This window comes from Rhineura floridana, chromosome 1, assembly GCF_030035675.1.
Source record: "Rhineura floridana isolate rRhiFlo1 chromosome 1, rRhiFlo1.hap2, whole genome shotgun sequence".
NCBI lineage: Eukaryota > Metazoa > Chordata > Lepidosauria > Squamata > Rhineuridae > Rhineura > Rhineura floridana.
Genome location: NC_084480.1, coordinates 268622842 through 268640655, shown reverse-complemented (window position 1 = coordinate 268640655; position 17814 = coordinate 268622842). Strand labels below are relative to the sequence as shown.

The 17814-nt window shown below is 40.3% G+C and overlaps 1 protein-coding gene across 3 annotated transcripts in view; it reads left to right on the top strand.

Annotated features, from left to right (window-relative positions):
* SLCO5A1 (solute carrier organic anion transporter family member 5A1) overlaps positions 1-17814 on the top strand; it is a 134347-nt gene that overhangs the window by 108028 nt on the left and 8505 nt on the right. For all 3 annotated transcript variants that reach the window (XM_061600906.1, XM_061600897.1, XM_061600916.1), the window contains exons 6-8: positions 2293-2491; positions 15448-15607; positions 17110-17351. In XM_061600906.1, coding sequence (XP_061456890.1) covers positions 2293-2491; positions 15448-15607; positions 17110-17351 — 601 coding nt within the window. The remainder of the gene's footprint in view (positions 1-2292; positions 2492-15447; positions 15608-17109; positions 17352-17814) is intronic.

The following is a 17814-nucleotide window of genomic DNA, read 5'->3' as shown; positions in this document are numbered from 1 at the left end:
AAACTGATCTTGATTTGGGGCACTTAATGCAGCAGCATCTTTGACACATTCAGAATCCATTCCTAAGCCGTCTCTAGAAAATTAAGTTATGTGTGACACAGTAGCAAGCAGTTGCATATTAGATTTGAAAATGACATATGACACTCTTGCTTAGCGTATCCTTTACACTGGAATCTCCTTTGAACAAACCAAGGCATAACTGAGTGCTCTTTTTAGAATGCACTGCCTTGCATTTCACATTCATCACCAAAAGGATGGATGGGTCATTTCCCATAAGAACTTTAGACTTTTTAAAAAGTCAGCTTGATTTTAGTCTGCTTATTAAAGTCTATATGTTGTTTACCCCTAATTTCTAGGGGTTCAGTTGCTGATTCATATAAGGACCTATGCCACTACAGGGAATATAAACTAGTATCGCCTCGATTTGAAACAGAAAAACAAAATAATAATTGGAATTTAGCACATTTGGCTCACAGTTTGTCACACTAATTTTATTTTTCTTGATTGAGAAAGAATAGAAGATTTAAAAAAGAAGGAAGTCTGCATGCAGAAGATGAAAGGGATAACTCTGAGTTCAGACATGAATAAAGCAGCTGGTAGATGGAAAGAGCAAATGGGAAAAGTTATGAGGAGGTTTTGTAGAGACAGGTGAATGGTAGGGACTTCACTTAGGTTCTGGTTTGCTTCCTGGATATTCTAAAACTTCTTAGTACAGAATTTCTTACTGCAAAGCAATTAATTGCAGATTCAGAGTGGTATTCAACTAATTCTTTTGCACTAGTGTTTTGTTAGCGCTGGCACAACAGGTTTCTCCCTCCTTGCCACATGCCCTGTGCAGTCCCTGTATTCGGAAAGGAGAGGGGGAGATTGAAAACTACCCTCAGTTAATTCACTATCCTTCCATGTCTTCACTTTGCTTTGCCATGTGCATGGTTGGCTATATGGTTGCATACATGTAAAGGAATTATTTAGGCCATACTATAGAATTATGTTGAAATTTATCAAATCTATACATTTGTTGACAAACTTTTCATATTCTAGCATCAACAAAAGACAGAGATCAATAAAACAATCCTTAGTCATGAAGTCCCATGTAACAATATATTATGATCTACACCATTTGTATCTAAGTAAAGAATTATCACCCAGTTTGACCCTAAATTTGATTTTTTTCCATCTGAATTTCACATATCTTCTAACAATGCTTGGAGCTTGTTCTCTTCCCAGCTGAGCATAAAAACAAATCAATATTTCTGTTTGTATTTAACAGTAGTTCTATTTACACTATTTCTGCTGCTTGTGGGAAAATCATAAGGAAGCTTTTATTATCATTGAAGGGTGCTGAAAATTATGATACTTTTTTGCTGTAGTAAAGTTCTCTATTGAGGATGGTTAAGACGTGGTTTCGGCTGCACCACTTTTGAATTAAGATAATGGTTCATATGATGAAATGTACCTCCATGAAAAAAAAATCCTATCAGAAAAGTAGAATGTCAGGGAGAAAGCTAGGCTAGCTAGAGTCCTTCTCATTCATTTCCATTTTTTTTAAATTTTGGCATGGAAAATTATGCAACCATGTACGTACGTATTTCAGAACTTTTAGCAGCCATTCTGTGAAATCCTTTCTGAAACATAAATACAGAATTTATCATATACTTTGTAGACTCATAAAAATCATCAAACTGGAAAAAAATAAAAACATTAAAGTATTAAAACAGCAGTTAAAACAATGCAGAGTATCACATGTATTCATTAAAAACAGCTTGAAATAAAAAAGTTTACACAAAATCCAGTAAAGAGGGGATGGCACTCCATGTATATTTTTCTAGGGAGGGCATTCCACAAATATGAGGCCACCACCAAAATAGCCTATCTCTAGTTTCTGCCACTCTGATAGATGTTGATGGTGGGTCCACAGCCAGGGCCTCTGAGGCTGATCTTAAGCTAATTCCGATGTGTGCAGGCAATCATGAAATGTTATAGTCTTGGTACAATTATCACCTTATCTTCTGTTGTGAGAACTAACCTTAGGCAATGGGATCATATTGTTTTATCTTTGTAAGCCACCCTGAGAGTTCTAATTGAACTCAAGGGTGAGATGCTAAATGCTATATAACAAAAATATGAAATTTTACAGATTTCACTGGTAGAGAAGGTATCCTTCCTTCCTTCCTTCCTTCCTTCCTTCCTTCCTTCCTTCCTTCCTTCCTTCCTTCCTTCCTTCCTTCCTTCCTTCCTTCCTTGCAACATAGTCAATGTTTTAATTTTACCCTTTCCTTTCCCTCTAACCAGGTGTGATTATTGTTCCAAGTGCTGGTGTTGGCATTGTCCTAGGGGGTTACATTATAAAAAAACTCAAACTCAGTGCAAGAGAGTCTGCAAAATTGGCAATGATCTGCAGTGGTGTGTCTTTGCTGTGCTTTTCAACACTCTTCATTGTTGGATGTGAAAGCATTAATCTAGGGGGGATAAATATACCATATACCACTGGGTAAGTACCTTTTGGCTTTCTAAATAATTCATGCCTGCATCAAAGCCAGCATTTTTATATAATGGTAGTAACTTGGCATTTTTTGTAAGGATATTAAGTGCAGCCTGTAATCAAACAAGAAAATAGGGAGTTCCATTGGATAGCCACAGTTTTAAGCTCTTGTGCAGGAGTGGGGAAACCTTTTAGCCTGAGGGCCGTATTTCCCTGTGTACCATCTGCAGTTGCATGGTAGTGTTGGGTTGGGCCAGAGGCAAAAATGAGTTCGTCTTGAAGCAAAACTGAGCAGAAAAATGGTTCTGACTTTACCTTTTGTATGGTAGGTTATATTCTAGCCATGTAAAAGTCAGAGGTTTGAACACACTCACCCACATATACATCTTTCCATCTTCCATCCAGGCAAGCAAGAGGAATTTTCACAATTCAGGAACACATTCTGGCTAGGTGAAAGCACTCAAAGAAGGTGTGGAGCAGGGCCAGTGATGGGTGTGGCTTGGAGAGTCCCAAGGGCCACATAGAGATGACTGGAGGACCATATTTGGCCCTGGGCATGTGGTTCCCCATGTGTTCTCTAGCGCAAGGATGGCTAACTTGTGGCCAGATGTTGTTGGATTCAGACTACCGTCAGCTCCAGCTAGAATGACCGGTGGTCAGGGATTATGGGAGTTGTAGTTCAACAAGATCAAGAGGACCACAGGTTCCCCATTGCTGCTCTAGTGGTAGGCTTCTCCAATAGGATACAGGATTAGAGCAAGACACATCTCTGCCTTCTTCAGGCAAGGAGCAATCTCTAGAAGATATTACACATTCTATGCAGTTTACACCTACTGAAGGGCAAACACCCATGTTTTTCTAGGTAAGCTCCCCCTACACCCAAGAGATGGCTCCTAGATCATAATGTAGGCTGTGCATTACTATATTGCCTTATTTTTTCTAGTGATTCTTAAAACATTGATTTTTAACGTTCCAGCCAACTGTGGGTAAACTGTGGCAGAACTTTCCGAACCTTGGGAGCAAAGGAACTGACTAATCCCTGAGTTTCTGTGACCAAACATGAGCATAATCAGGGATTGTAGCTTTTTTTAATGTTGTGGGGAAAGCGGATAGATTTATTTTTTTCTCGTGAGAAATCAAAATCACCCAGTGAAATTGAATGGTAGTAAATTCAGGGTAGATAAAAGAACGGAATACCTGGGTTCCAGGGCATGATGTGAAGTCATATTCAGCAACCTTCTGAAGCTAAGCTGGTCTGGGACTGCCTAGGAAAACCATGTACACTTCCTTGAGTTCTATGATGGAAGAAATAAACTCCCATTTAATATATGTAGTTCTTTGTATAATGGGTAATAGACATTATTTGTTTATTTTTTGTATGTAACAAAATTTATGTATTGCTTGATTGTAAAATAAACCTCTAGCGATTTACAAACATTAAAAATTATCAATAAAACAATTAAAAACAAGTAATTAAAATCATTTTTAAAACAATTAAAGCACCACCAAATAAAAAGATTAAAACACATCAACATCTATGTGTCTGGGTGGGTTTGCCTAAACAAAAAGGTTTTAAGCAGATACCGCAAGGAATACAGCAAAGGGACAACCAACCAACACCAAGCTCCAGAGTGAGAAGAGAGGACTTAATAGTCTCAAGTAACAGGAGAATAAATGTTGCTTGAACATTAGGAGAAATGTCTTGATGGTAAGAGCAGTTGGACAATGGAACCAATCACCTGGAGGGGTAATAGGCTCACCCTTGCTCAAGGTCTTCAAACAGAGACTAGACAGCCGTTTATTGGAATATTGTGATTCTGGATTTTCTGTATCAAACAGGGAGTTGGATTAGGTGGTTACAAGACCCTTTCCAACTGTATGATTCTCTGAGTGGCAATAAATTTGGATATCGAGTTAGACTTTATCCTCAGTACATACTGATGATATACCCTACTGTATATCTTCAGCGTTACAGGCTACACGGATTGATTTGAATCCTGACTCTGGCATGTTGACAGGTGCTGTGTGTTTTTCTCCCATTAACTTTGCTGGAATTTTTTTTCTTCAGAAAGATTTCTCTGTTTCTGCTGCATCGTATGAAAAATAGTTTGTTGTGTTAGGTCAAGGGAAACATATAGCATGTGCTTTCGTCTAATAGTGTAATATGTTTGTAGTTCTTGTTTGAAATGCATTTTTTGTGGCCAATATTAGTCAGTAGATTTGCTTATTCTACTGTTGCTAGGCAGCAGTTTCTGGCAATCTTAGCCTCTGGAAGTAAAGAAGCATGCTGTTGCTAAGCAAGATTTTCATAGCCTAGGCCTCAGCCTTGAAGGGTTTACAGTTCATATAGGCCAAGAGATTAGAAGTTAAATCAAAAAGAGATAGGGAGAAGAAATCACAGGAGATGAGTAAAAGTAGTTTGAGAGGAATGGGCAGCATTTGAAGGTACAGGAGAACCTTCAAAAAAAGGGGGGGAAGATTTAGAGGATTTGAGTGTGATTTATGCTGAATTCCCTCTTTCCCATTGCAACGTTTAAAGGCTAGCCTTGCCACTTGACCTGAAAATCCTATTATCAATAATGTGTCTGTTAAGGGTATGGCCCTTAATGTAATTTCACAGCATTTTGGAGCTTGAAAGAACATGTAAAGTCCTTAACACAATCTATTAAACTGAAAAAGTTATTTGGGGGAGAATTTTGTGGATTAAAATAAGTTTTTTCACATTCTTTGTCCCTTAACTGTGTGCATTTTCAAATATTTATAAGTTTATTTCACTTGATACAGAAAATGGAGGAATTTGAGAGAAGTGAGAAGGAAGAAGAGTCAGAGCCATGTTACACTCAGACATTGCCATTGTGCTGCAGGAGCAGTATGCTTGGCATACCCCTACTTTGGACCAAATGCCTGAAGATGCTCTGTATTCTGCAACTTTTGAAGTACTTTTCCAACATTGAGTGCTGCATCTTTAGCATATGCTCCAACTGTCCTTGATTTATGGTACCAGTTCTCTGGTAAATTGTTGTCCCTACTTTTATCTTTGGGGAAATGTCTTGTTGGCGTGAGTTGTTGTCAGTTTTCAGGAGTTAGCTCCCTCCCCAGGGTCTTTGGAAGTAAATTGAGGTTACTCTACTTGGGGAATTATTATATTTTATATTTACTACTCTGTGCATGTAAATGTGTGTGCATGAACAGTAAGGCACTGTGCAGTGCACAGTCTGCTGTTTCATATGCTGGCAAGGGTCATCTTGAAGGGTCGTCTTGTAGAACATTTTTCAAGTATATCTTTAGCCCAAATAATAAATATCCTTAGAATTTAAATCGGTGCAGGAGAAATTATTGCAAGGTAAACAAATGCAGCAGGAGTGTCAATGGGAGTTATGAGATGGTAGTGTCAGGAGAAGGGATTTTGGAAGACAGTGGGGAACATTTTGGAACAAGCCAGGCCTGTACACAAAGGACAAGCTTCTCTTGAACCAGACTGCTGGCATTTGAAATAAAAAAGATAGCAGAGCAGCTTTTAAACTGATACCTGGGGGGTAAAGCTAACAGGAACTGAGAAGTGTGTGGTGTAGGATGAATCCTCCCATAGGGATGGAAATATTTATGATTGTTGGTATGGGGGTGAGGCAGAGCTAGGCAATGCAAGTGCAGGGAACATGATAGCCATTCAAAGAGTCCAAAGCATCATAGGGGAAAACACACATGCCAGAGACACTTTGAGAGAGAGATTGTGTACAGTTGTTTATGTGCTTATCCTAAAAGCCTGTGAACCAAGGTGAGTGGAGTGCTTGGGTTTTGAAGAATATAGATATGGTAGGCATAGTGGAAATCTGGTAGATTACTAATGGGAGACTGTTCCCTCTGGATACAAACTCTCTAAGGACAGGAAGAAGCATACTGGAGATGGTGTTGCTTTGTACATGAAATATAACATATAGCCAAGCAAGCTAGAAATCCCAAAAGGGGCAGATTCTTTCATAGATTTATTGTGAGTGGTGTTACCAGCCCCAAAAGTAATTGAGTACTGGGGATGCTCATCACCCACTGGACCAAATTGCTCAGGGTGATCTTAAGATGGAGAACGAAATGAAGGAGGCACCCAAAGGAGAAAATACTAATGGTCAGCTTCAGCTACCCTCACATTGACTGGGTAAGTGCATGCTCCGATCATGGCCAAGAGGTAACATTCCTAGATGCCCTAAATGGCTGTGTCATAGAGCAGTTGGCCATGGAACCATTGGAAAGGGAAGCAACCCTGGACTTCAGTGGCATCCAGGACCCGGTTCAAGATGTGTTGTTGAACCAACTGGGAACCTTGACCACAGTGCTATTAAATGCAGCATATATTTAAGTGGGCAATTACTACAATCACATTTGACTTTAAAAGAGGAAAGTTATCAAAATGAGAGGAAGAAGTTGAAAGGAAAAGTCAAATCTCTTTGAATGCTTGGGTGTTTTAAAGAAGCGTGACTTGAATATATACTGGAAAGGTACCACCAAGAACAAGGGCATGCCAGTGTGGTTAAGGATCAAAGTCAAGGAACCTATGAGAGTCAAGGATGCTTGCCCAAATGAGGAGAACAAAAAGAAACACAAACTTTGGCCAAAGAAATGCAAGCAGAAGAGTTGTGGGGGAGGGGGAAGAATTATAGGACTACATAGTTAAAAGCATTTACGACCAGCAATAAAAATTATTTACATACAGTAGAAGTGTGATACTTACATTACAGCCTCTGAATCTGATCAAATAGTATTGTAGCAATGTAATTGGCTGTACCTATATTAAAGAGATTACTCATTTTCCCCCAAAACTGTATTTTTCCAATGGAAAAATGAAAAGGGAGAATCATCCAGAAATTAGAGGAAACCCCCCTCCCTCTGATTTTAGTTATTTTCTCCCCCCACCCACCCAAGCATTCACATATCAGGCTCTGCCCTTTTGGCAGTCTTTTTTCCATTCAGAAGTTGGCACCCTTGTGACGTCAGTAGATCCTATAATTAATTCTGAGGCTTTGAGATGCTGGAGACTTGGCATCCAGGCCTTGTGCAATTTGGCTCCAGCAAATCAGAAACAGTGTTACAACAGAAGTACTCAGCAAATTTCTTCAGGCCAAGGGCTTTCTCTAGGGCAGAGCAGGGAGAAGAGAAAAGAACACACATACAGGATTAGTTTTGAGGGACAGAAGTATGCAACCTCAACCTCTCAAGATCTACTAATTTCAGTATATATGTATGTATTTATAAAAGTATTTACATACTTTCCTCTTGCAAAATATCAGGGCAGGGTACAGGAGCATAAAAACATTTAAAAGCAATATAAAACAGTCATTAAAATAACTGGCTACTCAAATTTTAAACAATTGCATAGGCCTGTTGGCATAAAGTCTGCAAGAGACACCTGAAGTTAAAAGCAGGGATGCCTGCGGAATCTCTGCTGGAAGAGTGTTCCACAGCATGGGATCAGAGACACTAAATGCCCAACTTCTGGTTGATGCCAGTCAGGCCTCTAAATAAATATTGATTAGTTGCTGCAGTCTTTTCCTATACTGAGGCATAGAGATGAAGGAGAAATTAGATTCAGTTTGCATTTAAAGCTGAATCTGTCAAATTTGCACTTTGATACAATATGAGAGCTGAAATATAATCCTTCAAAATTCACACATCTGAATGTATTAGGGGAAAGTGTGCATAAAATATAAAAAAGGTAAAGGTGTCCTCACACTTATAGTGCGAGTCGTTTCCGACTCTTAGGGTGACGTCTTGCGACGTTTACTAGGCAGACCGTATATATGGGGTGGGATTGCCAGTTCCTTTCCCGGCCTTTCTTTACCCCCCAGCATATGCCGGGTACTCATTTTACCGACCACGGATGGATGGAAGGCTGAGTGGATCTCGACCCCTTTTACCGGAGATTCGACTTCCTCCTTCCGTTGGAATTGAACTCCGGCCGTGAGCAGAGCTTTGGCTGCGTTACTGCCGCTTACCACTCTGCGCCATGGAGCATAAAATATAAGTATATAAATTAGTGAAAATAACATATAAAATGCATGATATTAGGAGAAATTGCTTGCAACAATGTACAAAACTGCATACAAAATGTGTTTTTAGGAGACTTTTGCACTAAACTGCTAAAGAATCTTCATGATGATTTTTTAAAATAAGAATTTGCAAATTGCAGCAGAAATGTGAACTGTATTGAAGACTGAAAAAATGAGAAATGGAGGGAATTGAAATTCACAGGTCCTTTCCTCCCTACTAATGGAACCAGAGTGGGGAGGGATAAGCAATGTTATAATCAGTGATATTGACATCCCTGGGATATTTGGAGTTAATGCTGCTGTTAGGATTTACAGGTCTGAGAGCATAGTGAAGAAACAATTTATTCCTTTAGTCTCCAGAGTGCAAACTGTGATACTAAATCATGGTACAGGGAAGTGTCCAAAGGGCATTTGTCGCTCATGTATAATTAATAGAATCCATACTATCCTGCCATGTCTGGCTATAGATATAAATCAGACAGTCAGCAAGGAAATGAGTTTAAGAAAGGGGACAAAAAGGCACTAAAGGACACTGTTCAGTCCTCCAGTTCTTCTCTCCTCCTCCCAATAGAGAAACCCTGTGGACGGGGGTGGGAGGAGATTCCTCAAGGAATCTGTCTAGCCACAGTTGGAAACAGGATGCCGGACTTGATGGTCTGTTTCAGCAAGGCTCTTACATTCTCCTATCTGCATGTTTTCATATTTGTGTATCATACCCTTTTCATTTATTAATCTTGTATTTTAGGTTGTAAGCTCTTTAGGGAAAGGACTTGCTTCTCCTCTTGTAGCTTAACATACATGTAGATGCTCTATAAATACAAATGGATTGATTTCTTGTGCACAGAACCAAAAGCAGAATCTTCTTGTTAAAAATCTTATCTTAACAAAAGCAAAACACAATAAAAAGCTTTGCTTTTTGAAAAGTGTATGTATCCTAAAACTATGATGCCACTGTAATAGCAAGAGTAACTGCAGTACTGATGATTCATTGTAAAAAGGCAGGTTTTAGCTGGGAAGAAACATTAATGTTTCTGTGCGTGTTGCTTACACTTGGCTGCAGAAGTTGGGAAACTACTTGAAAGTTTAGGCTGAAAAGATATTCTGCAAATTTATGTTGATGCACTCAGCCTGACACTTGCTGATGTGCCATGTTTTTCTTGATCATCTGAAAACTTAACGACATTCTGTATATATATCTTAGCATCAGTACTGATGACTCTAGGCCTTTGCATCTAGTTTATTTGGTGGGGGGGGAGGGAAGACAGTCAGAGGCATAAGAGGTTTATAAAAAAATATAAATACTGTGGAGAAGGTGGATATTGGTTATGGTAGTCAAAAGGAACCTCCACATTCCAAAGCGATATGCCTCTGAATCCCAGCTTCACGTGTGTGACAAAGAGTGGAGACGTGTTATTGCCTTTCATTAATTAAAATATTTTTATTAAGTTTTTCATGTGTGGTTGTTAATAATTTTGAAACACAAAATTGTTAAATCCAGTTGAAGTGCTAGAGTATTCAAATGCAGAGTATTCAAACCAATGGTCAAGGAGAAATTCAGGCAGGTAAAGGAAGATGGGAGATTACAACCCAATTAATATTGCACACCAAATAAGAGTAAGTTTCCAAAATGAGGCAGACGGACAGAGGAGCCCAGGAAGCTGCTGCCTTTGGGTCCTGCTTGTGGGATTCCCCAAAGCCTCTGTCTGGCCACTGCTGAGATAGGACACTGGAATTGGTGGACCCTTCCTTTGAACAAATAGGGTCCTTAGGCATACACTGTATCTAGTCTTCATTGTATTGACTAGAAATGGCAAAATAAAAATAGAACAGCTTCAGCAGTGAGCTGTTGACAAGCAAATTCAGTAGTGAGGGGTCTGTTGTTTACAAGCTGCATACATTCATGCTGTTGTTTGGGTTGGCTGCAGCTGTATCTGACTGCTACATGACAAGCATTAAGGAGCTCACAAAATGTTCTAGAGGGCAGCCAGAAATCAGCCATTATACCACTTCTTAAAGCACCAGGCACAACAGCTTCCATTCATCCTTTCTTCACCAGTTTTGTTGTTGTTATGTGCTTTCAAATTGATTACGACTTATGGCGACCCTATGAATCAGTGACCTCTGATAGCATCTGTCATGAACCACCCTGTTCAGATCTTGTAAGTTCAGGTCTGTGGCTTCTTTTATTGAATCAATCCATCTCTTGTCTGGCCTTCCTCTTTTTCTACTCCCTTCTGTTTTTCCCAGCATTATTAGCTTGATGCAAAAATCAAGCAAAGCAGACATTCATTTTTAGTGCCTTTTTAGTTGTTGTTGGGGTTTTTTTGGGTTGTTTTTTTTTGCTATGCCTAGCCTCCTTTAGGGCTTAACAGATTAAATAAATGTTTTTATATTTGGGGCTTTGAATCTGGCCCCTGTGTTTTTGTCCAGAGAATGCTGCAGTTTTGAACTGGAATTTGCATGCTACAAATTTGAAATGCAGCTCAAGAATGAATTGGTGGGAGGCTTGATGAATATTTTACTATCTTATCTAACTGAAGTAGATAGAGAACTTTTCTCAGATAGTACATACTTGACAGGAGGGCTGACTGAGGGGGATTTCCTTGTTACTTCGTTCAAAGTACTTCGAGCCATTTCGTACATTTTGCAAATCCAGGTTTGCTTCCGAGGTTACACTCCACAGAGAGCTGTAGCTAATTGCTGCTTAACGTGCTTCCTCCTATGATACACATGTTGACTAATGGATTCGCCATATTCACACTTCACATTCTTAGGTGTCCACCCCCCCAATACAGGGTTGTATTATCCCTTGTGCTTGTGCTATGTTGGAAACTCCTCCTCCCCTCTGCAGCCCCCTATGCCTTCCAAAGAGCAAGGGACTCTCAGGGAAGGCCTGGGGTGAGTAACAGGAGAGCTGAACTTGGAGAGGGGAGTTGGAGAACAATCAGGTAGAGGCAGCTAGCATGGGTTGAGTCCTGTGTGATCCCCCCCGATTCCCTCCCGCTACAGCCCCCTTCTCCACATCACAGCAGGGCAGCTGAAAGCTGGCATTGTGCCAATCCCTCCCCAAATCTTTCTACAAACCAAATGCTACCTCTTTCTTTAAATATGTTTTTAAGTGACTTGGGTTTAACTTAGGGTGAGAAAAATTGAAAATAAATGAGAGAAATTTATCAGAATGAGATAGTTAATATGTTTATTAGAAATAACACTGCTCACAAACCCAAGTGAAAATAAGCTTAACGTTTTTAATATTGCATTACTGAACTACTTAATTAGTAATATTAATACAGTTCTGTGTACTGTGAACTGAGGCTTACTACTTAGTTCTAGTCTCAAGGTATATGTTGCGCTTTGCCATGTCTGAATTGTAATAATAAATGTTGGTGCTTATTTTTAAAATTTATTTTTTTTATTTAAACAAAATTATATACCGCTTGATTGTAAGACATTACAAAAAAATTAAAATTATCGTTGCAGCAGTTAAACACAAGTAATTAAAATTTTTTAAACACAAGTAAAATAGTAACAGACTAAAATTATTAAAACCCATCGGTGTCTATATGTCTGGATAGGCTTGCCTAAACAATTTTTTTTTAAGCAGGCGCCAAAATGAATACAGTGAAGGTGTCTGCCTGATGTCAGTAGGCAGGGAGTTCCAAAGAATAGGTGCTGCCATACTAAAAGAACAATTTCTTAAAAGTGCTTAACGAGTATTATGCGGCACCTGGAACAGGGCCAGTTCCATAGATAGAAGCACTCCAATGGGCACATACGATGTACGACAGTCCTGTAAGTAAACTGGTCCCAGGTTGTTAAGGGCTTTATATACCAACAGTAATACCTTGAACTTGGCCTGGTAACAAATTGACAAGCAGTGCAGATCCCAGAGCAGAGGTGTTATATGCTGTTAGGGTGTCGCTCTCCGCAGCAGTCTGCCGGCAATGTTCCGCACTAATTGCAGTTTCTGGGTCAAGTGCAAGGGAAGCCCGGCATAAAGTAATCCAGTTTTGAAGTCACCAATGCCTGAACTACTGTGGTCAGGCTCTCTCTGCCCAGGAACGGTTGTAGCTATCTCACCAGGCACAGCTGATAAAAGGCACTTCTAGCCACTGAGACTACTTGGGCCTCCAGTGATGAAGCTGGATCCAGAAGCATCCCCAGACTATGTACCTGTTCCTTCAGGGGAGTGCAACCCCATCCAGGGCAGGCAATTGACCAATGTCTTGGGCATGGAAACCACTCACCCACAGTGCCTCCACCTTGCCATGATTCAAGGTTAGTTTATTTTTCTTCATCCATCCCACCACTGCATCCAGGCAATGGTTCAGGGCACACTTTGCCTCTTCTGATTCTGATGTTATGGAGAAATAGAGCTGGGTGTTGTCAGCAGGCTGATGACACCTTGCCCCCAAACTCCTAATGACCACTCCCAGCAGTTTGATATAGATATTACATAGCACTGGGGATAAGATGGTATCTTGCGGCACCCCACAGCACAACTGTCAGAAAGCTGAAAGACAATCACCCAATGCTGCTATCTGGACTGGGTTCTGTAGGTAAGACTGGAACCACTGTAACATGGTGCCGATCCAGGAGGATACCATGGTCAATTACATCAGGAGCAAGGTCCCACTCCCACGTCCCACTCTCTAAAAGTTATCCCAGAAGACTTGGATATGCTGAGATTTAGCAGCAAACATAGCTACTTTCTGGTCTGTTGAGATACCAAAATCTATTTGTAATGTATTTGTTTTTTCTTGGTCCAGGCCTCTCCTGGGATTTCCCCCCACCCTCGGCCCTGCATCCCAGGTGTTCAGTAGTGAGTTTTTTGAGGGTGCGGGAGGGGGGCTGCAGTGGAGAGGAGGAGCAAGGAGTTGTGAGCAGTGAGCATGCTTTGTTCTTGCACTGCATTGGATACAACCTATAATCTTTGAAATAACCCTAAGGATGGTTCCACTCTTTATGTGGTAGTTATGTTTACTGCCTGCATCCTATGTTATACTAGTGCACCTGTGGCTTAAAGTGTCGAGCTGCTTTTAGAAGTGCTTAGGTAACAATGAAGGTGAATACAGCTTCATTTGGAAATCAGGGTTTTTTTTTAAAAAAAGAGCCAAGTAATGCTTCCAAATCCAGCGCACACCATAAAATAAAATGATGGTTCTAAAGTTTTTCAGTGCTGCATTCTTACTTCAGTCTACTGCTTATCGACAGTATCGAATTGCTCAACATGTGTAAATAGAATCAGCTTTCGAAAAGCTTTTATGTTTTGCAGAATGTTGTTTGTTGAGAGCTCAGTCAGCTTCAGTTGGTGATGTCTTTTCAGTGTTGATCATGAACATTCAATAGAATTTCTGATGCAGAAGACGCACCCTTTGTGTTTCCCACCATTGCATAACCTCCTCCCTCCACTAGTACAGTAGGGCCCCGCTTATACTGTGGGTTAGGGACCAGGGCCCCGCCGTAAAGCGGAAACCGCCGTAAAGCAGAACCCATTGACTATAATGGGTTGCGTCGTGCGAAAATGACGCAAAAGCGCAAAATCAGCTTTAAAATGGGGAATTTCCCCTAATTGAAAGCCGCTGCATCAGCGGAACACTGGAAAACAGAACGCCGTAAAGCAGGGCCCTACTGTATAGCTGATTGAAGCCCATACTTCAGTCCAGTACTATAAATACAATGATTATAAAATTAGGAAATGCAGTGATAGATGAGGAATACATTTAATAAAGTGTAAAAAAATAATTGCAGATAATTTGGGTAGGAAAAGCTATAGAAAGTCACTATATATGTAAGAATAATATTAGCACACCAGGGCACACTATAAATTAATCTATGGTCTCATGACTACAATAATTAAGGATGATTTAAAATGGCAAACAGGTGCAAACTCTCACAAGTCTCATTCATTTTATTTAAATATTTATAAGCTGTCTTGCAGTACCAAGTCCAGATTTCTATGGAAACCTGTGTTATTTTTTTGAATAGATATTTATGAGAATTTCATATCAAACTAACCTATGCAACAGTATATGCCTAGAATTTTCATATTCTGGTAGATATGTATGCTCACCAGACTGATGTTTTTGAGAGGCAGGAATAGTTACTGTGCAGCTAATTTGTCCAACCATATGCAGGCATTCCTGTCGGTGAAAGGATTTCTGCTTGAGCAATGGGACTTTCCCCTCTCCTCCTCCCATGCCCTCCCCAAATCTGCTCCAGAGGGTTGGGAAAACCCCTAGAACATATTTAGGGGGCATGCAGCGGAAGGAGAGGGGAAGGTTCCACTGTGCAAGCAGAAATCCTTGCACTTACGGGACACTTACTTAATGCTATGTTGGATACGACTTCCGCTATTTAGTTGGAAACACTGATTAATGTTTAAACAATGAGTTCCATTTAAGTAACTTTTACTCAGAGTGGATCCATTGAAATTAATGGCCTTGACTAACTTAGGCCCATTAATTTCAATGGGTCTACTGTGAGTAAAGGTTCATTGAATACAGCCCAAGATGAGTATCCTAAAGATTTGGCATGTTGAACGTGGTATAAACTTGCATCTGCATGGATGGCCACAGAATGCTTTTGTAGTGTGAGCTCTTGTCCTCTAGCAGAAGTAATTAAGAGCTGATTTGCATTTTACTGCATCAACCACACACCAGTGTACATGTGATGTGTAAGCACAAATTGTGACGGGAAGATGTACATCTCCAATCATACAGTGTGCAAGTGCAAGAAACACTGCTGTCCCTGCAGTGCCACATAAAATGTGGATCTGTCTGGATACAAATTAATGGTTGCATCATATATTAGTAATTGTATAGCTGGAGAAAATAACTACTAAATTATTTGTATCGGTTGGGAATATGTCTATCGTCATTTAACATTTTCTTCAGCTAACATGTAATGTAATCTCCTTTTTTGTAGTCCTACACTCACCATGGCACATAGGAATCTGACTGGTAGCTGCAATGTCAACTGTGGCTGCAAAATCCATGAATATGAACCTGTGTGCGGGTCAGATGGAATCACATATTTCAACCCTTGCCTGGCTGGTTGCGTCAGCAGTGGAAATCACAGCAGAGGGGTAAGTATGTCCACAAGTACACAAAGCAGGTTTTTTTTGCAGAAAAAGACTTTTGCAAGTAAAACCTCGCCCCCTTTTTCCATTTTCAGTGCTATCCATCCCAAAACTGCTCCCTTAGGAGAAGATAATAGCTCAGTGGCAGAGCACATGCTTTGCATGCAAAAGGTCCCAGATTCAATCCCAGGCATCTCCAGGTAGGGCTAAAAAAGGCTTCTGTCTCCCAGTCAATGCAGGCAACACTAATCTAGATGGACCAATGGTCTGGCTTAACAAAAGACAACTCCCTGTGTTCCTAAAGATACTGACATATAACTTAACAAAAAATGGCAGGTGCCCCTATCCAAATGATTGTCCCTGCCATAAGCATGGAAAAATATCCTGGGTGCAAAGCTTAGATTGAAATACGAGACATTCTCCTTTTTCTTTGAGCAAATACCTCCAGGCGTCACAGAATCTGCTGTCAAATAAACACATTTCTAGTAATCAGCTTACTAGCTTCAAAAGCCTTTTTGTGCTTTTGCGCTTTGTCCCAAAGAGGATGGCCTTCTTCCTGCCATAACTAACTGAGGGTGTGTAGTGCCCTTTTCAGAGCACTCACCAAGATGGGGCACTTCTACTCTGGGAGAGTACATTTGGATTTTGCCAACTATGTGTATGAAGCGCACATCAGCTAACCTTTTAAAAGAAGCTGCTGGCCTGCCTGAAACTACCTGGTCAGTACCTCTAGGCTCAGCCTTCCCCAACCCTGGCTCCTCCAGATGTTGTTGGAATACAAACTCATCATCCCAGCAGTCAGGAATAATAGGATTTGTAGTTCAACAACATCTGGGAGACCTAAGTTTGGGGAAGGTTGCTTCAGCTAAATCTTGTCTGCTTTTTTGTAACTTACTTGCTTATATATTGATATTCTCCCTAAGTAGCTAAATTCTGTTTCCTTATTTTCCTATCATGCTCACTCTTTCAGCTTCACTCCTGGCTTGATTATCAGCTTGGGCCTTGCCCAGCTCTAACAGTGCCCAGCTCTACTGCTGTCTAACCTTTCCTGATAGACCCACAATAGTGAGGATCTAACTTCTTTGGCCTTGATCTGCGCTCATTTCTCTTAGACTCTAAAGTCTGTAGGCTTAATCTGCAGAGATTTAAGACTTCTCGAGTCTATAGATTGAGGGGGCTACATGATGATTTAGAATGGAACACCAATTTACTTCTGCAAATCCATGTTCCAAAACCCATGGTCGGCTGAGGTAATATGAATTTAGGGTGAAAGGTGAATTTTTAGGATAGAATAGGGGGTGGAAGGAGGAGGTACTTAATCCTTCCCACTGATTCTCACCTGCAATTACCTGTAGTCTCTTCATTAGTGTTACATGAGATCAAGAAGCCAGGTTTTTTTGTAACTCATTGTTTTGCCCATAGCAAGTGAATTGTGCTGACTCTGTGGAAGTATAGATACAAATGAGAAATCTTAGTATTTGATGCTCCCTGTCTTTGATGCTTCACAGATAAGAAATTATACAGAATGTGCCTGTGTCCAAAGCAGACAAGTTATCACACCACCGACAGTTGGACAGCGCAGCCAGCTAAGAGTGGTGATCGTCAAAACATATCTCAATGAGAATGGTTATGCTGTATCTGGGAAGTGTAATCGGACCTGCAATACACTCATCCCGTTCCTCGTTTTTCTCTTCATAGTTACACTTATTACGGCATGTGCCCAGCCATCAGCAATCATAGTAACGCTCAGGTAAGAGGTGCCTCAATCATTACACTATCACTAGAGGACTGTGAAAAAGACAAATAATTGTTGTTGTTGTTGTTATGTGCTTTCAGATCGATTACGACTTATGGCGACCCTATCAATCAGTGACTTCCAAGAGCATCTGTCATGAACCACCCTGTTCAGAGCTTGTAAGTTCAGATCTGTGGCTTCCTTTATGGAATCAATCCATCTCTTCTTTGGCCTTCCTCTTTTTCTGCTCCCTTCTGTTTTTCCCAGCATTATTGTCTTTTCTAGTGAATTATGTCTTCTCATTATGCGTCCAAAGTATGATAACCTCAGTTTCATCATTTTAGCTTCTAGTGATAGTTCTGGTTTAATTTGTTCTAACACCCAATTATTTGTCTTTTTCGCAGTCCGTGGTATGCACAAAGCTCTCCTCCAACACCACATTTCAAATGAGTTGATTTTTCTCTTATCCGCTTTTTTT